A 5,256-nucleotide genomic window follows, 5' to 3' on the forward strand; every position below is an offset into this window, starting at 1 on the left:
TGACCTCTGTTATAATGACATTAACAGTGCGGGGTTCAAACTTTTGCAGAGAGTTGAGGTAACATGCTCTCGAGCCCATCTGGTCATCTTGAACTGTAGCAAACCCATGTTTAGTTGAGAACTTCATACATAAGTAATGGATGGAAGTGACTGCCCAAAGATCTTTTAAGGCAGGTCGGCCCAAAACTCCAGGGTAAGCTGATCTGTGGTCTACTGCCAGGAACTCCATGAAGTGATGGGCCACTAGAGGGCTGACCCCATCTCAAAAGGTAGAGTAATTCGCCCTCGTGGGACGATGCTGTCGCCAGTGAATCCAAATAGCGGTCGATCATGAGGATCAACCCATGTTCAATCTACATTTTATCAAAGGTGGATCCGAACAGTATATTCACTGAGCTGCCATCATCGATGAGCATGCGCTTAAGTCCGTTTCGAGCCACTACGGCTCTTACTACTAATGCATCACAGTGGGGGTGATGAACTCTTTGTGCATCTTCTTGAGAGAAAGTGATTGGGGCCATCCTATTGCCCCTTGGGTTTGATTGACAATGTAGGTAATCATTGGTGGATCCTTTGCTTTCCTTGTGTAATTCCTCTAGGCATTCCTGTTATTGCCCTCGATGTGAGGTCCTCCTATGATTGTATCAATTTTTCTGATGGTTTGGCCCACAGATAAGGCCTGATCTCTATGTCTGGATTCTCCTCCATCCCTGGATTTTCTCCTCCGGGGTGATTGGTCTCTATATCGCCTCTCTTCCCTATTCGGGGAGGTGGATCCGCGAGGATTTTCATCTATTCTTGAAGAGCTTGGATTGTTTCGATTTGAGGATCAAGGAGCATCCTTTCACTCGTTGGTGTCGTGTCTGTAAAGTTGGTGAAAGGTGCAGAACCTAGCCCCCTTCTAGGGGTCTATTTGATCGCTTTTTCTTCTTTCGATTGCTATTCGTATCCCCGGATGGTCCCGCCTTGGCCGGGACATTCTTGTATGCCAACATCGACACTGCATTTAGCGTGACAGAAGTGAACGCTTGTACAGATGTGGGAGCTATTGTGTGTCCTTCATGTGTCCATTGCTAGGTGACGATGTGTGCTACCAGTCCTCGACCTACGAAGAGAGTCCCTACGCTGTACGGTTTCGATGGTTAATCATCTCTTCATTGACAATCTCCACTCTCATCATTTCTACCAATTTGTCATAGGTAGTGGGATTCTTACTACGTACATCCCTCCAGAACAAAGTGTTCATGTTGAGGCCACCTTTCAAAACTGAAAGGACCTCTCTGTTAGTGACTTGCTCGCAATATGTTATTTCATCGGTAAACCTAGCGATGTAGCTTTTCAGCGTCTCTCAAGAGGCCTGTCTCATATCTTACAGGCGTTGCACTGGGGCTCTCCCTCTCTTCGTGAGAGGTACTGGTTAAGAAATGTCTTATTCAAATCTGGCTAACTCCTGATGCTCAGGGGAGGCAGTCTGATGTACCACACTTCGGCGGCTCCTGCGAGGGTTTGATGGAAAGCCCTGCATTTCAATGCGGGTGAGGCTCCTCTAAGGCTCATCTGTGTCATGTACTTGGTGATGTGCTTTTTCGGGTCCCCATTTCTCTCATATTTTGGGATTTTAGGGAGCATGAAATTTTGAGGCATTGGGGAAGCTTCGGATTTCCTTTGAGAAATGGAGGTTTTCATCATCATTATCAATTTCATAAGATCGACATGGCCCCTCGGAGCCTTTATCATCTTGTTCGTTCTGTGGATGTGTTCTCACTCGACTGCCCCAATTGACTAAGTTCCTTCTCTCCCGCCTATTTCTAGGCAGAGAAGGTGCTGGTTCTTCCTGTTCTGGCCTAGTCGATCTTTGCACGGAATGGACCCTATCGCTAGGGTTCTGCCCTATTCAGTCGAAGACACTGATCAACCTTTCTGGTTCGAATTCTGGTGGAAAGTTCTCTCCTAGCTGTGGTTCTGCTGGTTGGCTCCCCTGTGCATAAGATGTGACATCTATACCCATTTCTCTTTCGAGGGGGTGTTCTCTCCGTTGGCTCGAATGGCCTCGAAGTTGAGATGCCGGAATTTCTTACGCTGGGTAAGACCATTGGGGCATCTGGAAGCCCTGATGACCTTGAGCTTGCATGAAGAATTCATGCATCGCCATATTCTGAGCTGCAATATCTCTCATGTCTGCAGTTATTTGAGCCATTTCTTCGGTTACAATGGAAAGAGAGTTACAATGTGAAGACATTGACATAAATTCAGTGACTAAAACTCGATATTTTAAACTTCAGTGACTAATCAAAGATATGAACCTTAGTTCAGTGGCTAAAACTCAACATTCGAAAGTTCAATGGTCAATCAAAGACATGGATCTAAGTTCAGTGACCATTGAAACAATTAACTCGTAGTAAATTTAGGAGCCATTTGGCTGGACTTTTGCTCATTGTAGAAGAGATTTCCATTGACAATGGCAATGTAAGCAGTAACTGGGACTACATGCAGTAAAATCCAGATATGAAGAGACTTAGGCGATGCTGTGTTAGCGTTAGTCGGCACCTTGTGAAGACTTTCCGCACTCTTTATGTATGTCTATACATTGACATTTAGCACTTGTTTGGTGCAAATAAAGTTCATTTTTTAGTAAATTCGATAGAGTCGATAAAATATATGGTTGAAAAAGTGAGGTTTCATGAAATGTGTGATCAAAATTATTTGTTGACTTGAACTTAGATTTTTATCATAATATTAATTCACACCAACAAGGGACTTGGTTTGCAATGTGGAAAGTTTGTTAATGACTTGGACAGCAAGTTGGTCAGATTATCAAGACGTTAGTCAATTACTTAACTAAAAGCTGAAATCTGCTCGAGTTTTTGGTGGTTCTATGGTTTACACTAAAACTTGTTAATATGGCAACTTGTAACAAAATAGAGAATTGTTTCTTGTTGATTGTATGGCTCTATATTGAACTAAATAAATCTAGCATAGAAAATAGAAATTTCTCAATGATGAAAATTGTATTTTACAACATTAACTTCAATAGATATTTGTATTAAATAATTGATTATGTGATACTATGGACTATTTCTAAATTTTAACTCATAGGACACACGTAGTATTAAATTTTCAAAAGATGTTGAGAAAATAAAGCACAATCCACCAATAGGGTAAGGAACTTCACTGCAACAAGAAGAAAATTGGAACCAACTTGAATCGCGAAAGAACAATGTCCTGAAAGCATCATTTACCGCTTCATTCAGTTTGTATCTCTATTGACTCCAAGTAGGATTTTTCAAACCTTAATCTAGATTGCAAAAGTACAAGTAAAATTTTGAAAAAAGAACAATGAATACTTTATAAAATATGTTTTTCTTATATTTTATATCAATTTCAATAAATATATTTATAATGAATAATCATTACAAGATGAAAGAACATGAATATTCGGATGAAGCGGCACCTTTTGGGGCCAAAAAAAAAAAAAAATACTTATTTTTCACATCTCAATGCATAGGCACATGGCCGAAATTTTTCTTGGAAATATTACTTTACGTCCTGGCCAAACATCGGCGCCCCCTGTTTGGACTGGGCCGCCACATAAAGTAAAGCAAAAAAGAATGAGACTCTAGTCTTCCAAGTCTTCCCTGCTTCGCTTTACTTTTCCTAAAAACGCCAATCAGTTCCCTCACACAGGCGCTTACAGAGAGAAATGGGAATTTGGGATATCATCAACTCAAGCACAGAAGCAGTGAAGCGAAATGCACCGGCTTTCGCTCTGCTTCACGCATGCAGAACCTCTTTCAGTTATGGCTCCGCCGCCTGCTCCAAGATCGATAATACCGTCAGAGTAAACGGCCTCCAGAGGCTCAACCAGTGGCTTCCGGACGATGAGGCCAAATCCAAGATCGGTGTATTTGCTGTAAAATTCGCTAAAAATGCTGGCCTCTATGCTCTCCACGAGGGTTATAAATTGGTTCCTGGTTTGCTTCCATCTCATATACCACAGTTTCGCCTTTTATTTTCTCCGTTAAATACTTTACTGAAAGGAGAAGATTCAGTATTTTATATTTACATTCTAATTTCTTCTTAAATGTGAATCTAAAGACTAGTCCAATCCTTTGTATGCTGTTAGTCGTGGAATTTATCACGTTTGAGAAGAAATTCGTATGCTTGATTTTTGAGCCTTGGATCAAATTGTTTGTTTTAGCCTAATGAACTTTGATATGATGTTCCATCTTAAAATGTCAACCCTGAGAAGTGCAATTCCTTATATGTAGATCTATATTTTGATTATTAGCCTTTATGAAATTTATCCTTAATACTGCTAACTTAAGAGTGTTGCTAACTTGATTGTCCGATCGTGATTGTTGAATATAAATTTGAAAATATCTAATGTTTTTTGGGCTTGTATTCTCTGTTTGTTTACAAACATAATTATTGATTGTCATTGCAGGTGGAGTTGCAGTTTCAAACATTGTTTCTAAGACCATCAAAGAAGTAGAACGTGAGACCTTAAATGAGAAACCCAAGCCATTGGAAGATAGGGACAGTGCACCAGGGAAAAAATTCACTGGTACCAAAAAATTAATGGACCGAGCAGACATACAACCAGGCTCTCTTGATCATGTCGAGTCAATTGGCAATCAAACTCCAGAAGACGTGAGAAGAATCTTTATGACGAAACAGTTTGTTGGTGCGCGTTTTTTGGATGATTTGATGGTGCCTAAACCGAGAAAAGGGAAGAAGCAGCCTGAATAAATGACAGCTGTTGGGTACTTGAACATCTCTTCTGTGTTTTTAAGATTTCCTAAGCATCTTGTTTTATGTGTGAAATACTATGGTCTTAATCTGCGTTCTGGAGTACGTATCTGGTGGTTGATATGTTGAAATTCCCTACAATATTTATGTTCTTAGATGTATGTTTGTCAAAAATCCCACAAGCGTACGTGTACGTTGTATAATTAATAATTGTTATGAGAGAGTTATTGTCCACGGGGAATAAGGTCTAATATCTAGTCCGGTTTCTTTTATTAAATTCGAAAGAATATAAAATCAAAAGAGTTGGTTTGTATGTATTCTATATTAATCCTAAACTAATAAGGAAAATAAAATATTTATCTAATATGTGAATGTTTGTATTAGAATCATCAATCCCCCATTGTCATTTAATTAAACTCTTAATTCATAATTTCATAAATTCATCTATTTAAAATAATCGATAATTTATTTTTATTTGATATTCTTTTCTAAGATATATTAAACATT

General features: G+C 39.5%; 1 protein-coding gene across 1 annotated transcript; it reads left to right on the plus strand.

Annotated features, from left to right (window-relative positions):
* The first annotated feature begins 3,550 nt into the window (after positions 1–3,550).
* LOC111370750 lies at positions 3,551–4,983 on the plus strand. Its single transcript, XM_022992612.1, has 2 exons — positions 3,551–3,971; positions 4,445–4,983. The coding sequence occupies exons 1-2, from the start codon at positions 3,701–3,703 to the stop codon at positions 4,747–4,749; spliced, it is 576 nt and encodes a 191-aa protein (XP_022848380.1). The 5' UTR covers positions 3,551–3,700; the 3' UTR covers positions 4,750–4,983.
* The last annotated feature ends 273 nt before the right edge of the window (positions 4,984–5,256 follow it).

The sequence above is a fragment of the Olea europaea genome, chromosome 21 (genome assembly GCF_002742605.1).
Source record: "Olea europaea var. sylvestris chromosome 21, O_europaea_v1, whole genome shotgun sequence".
Lineage (NCBI taxonomy): Eukaryota > Viridiplantae > Streptophyta > Magnoliopsida > Lamiales > Oleaceae > Olea > Olea europaea.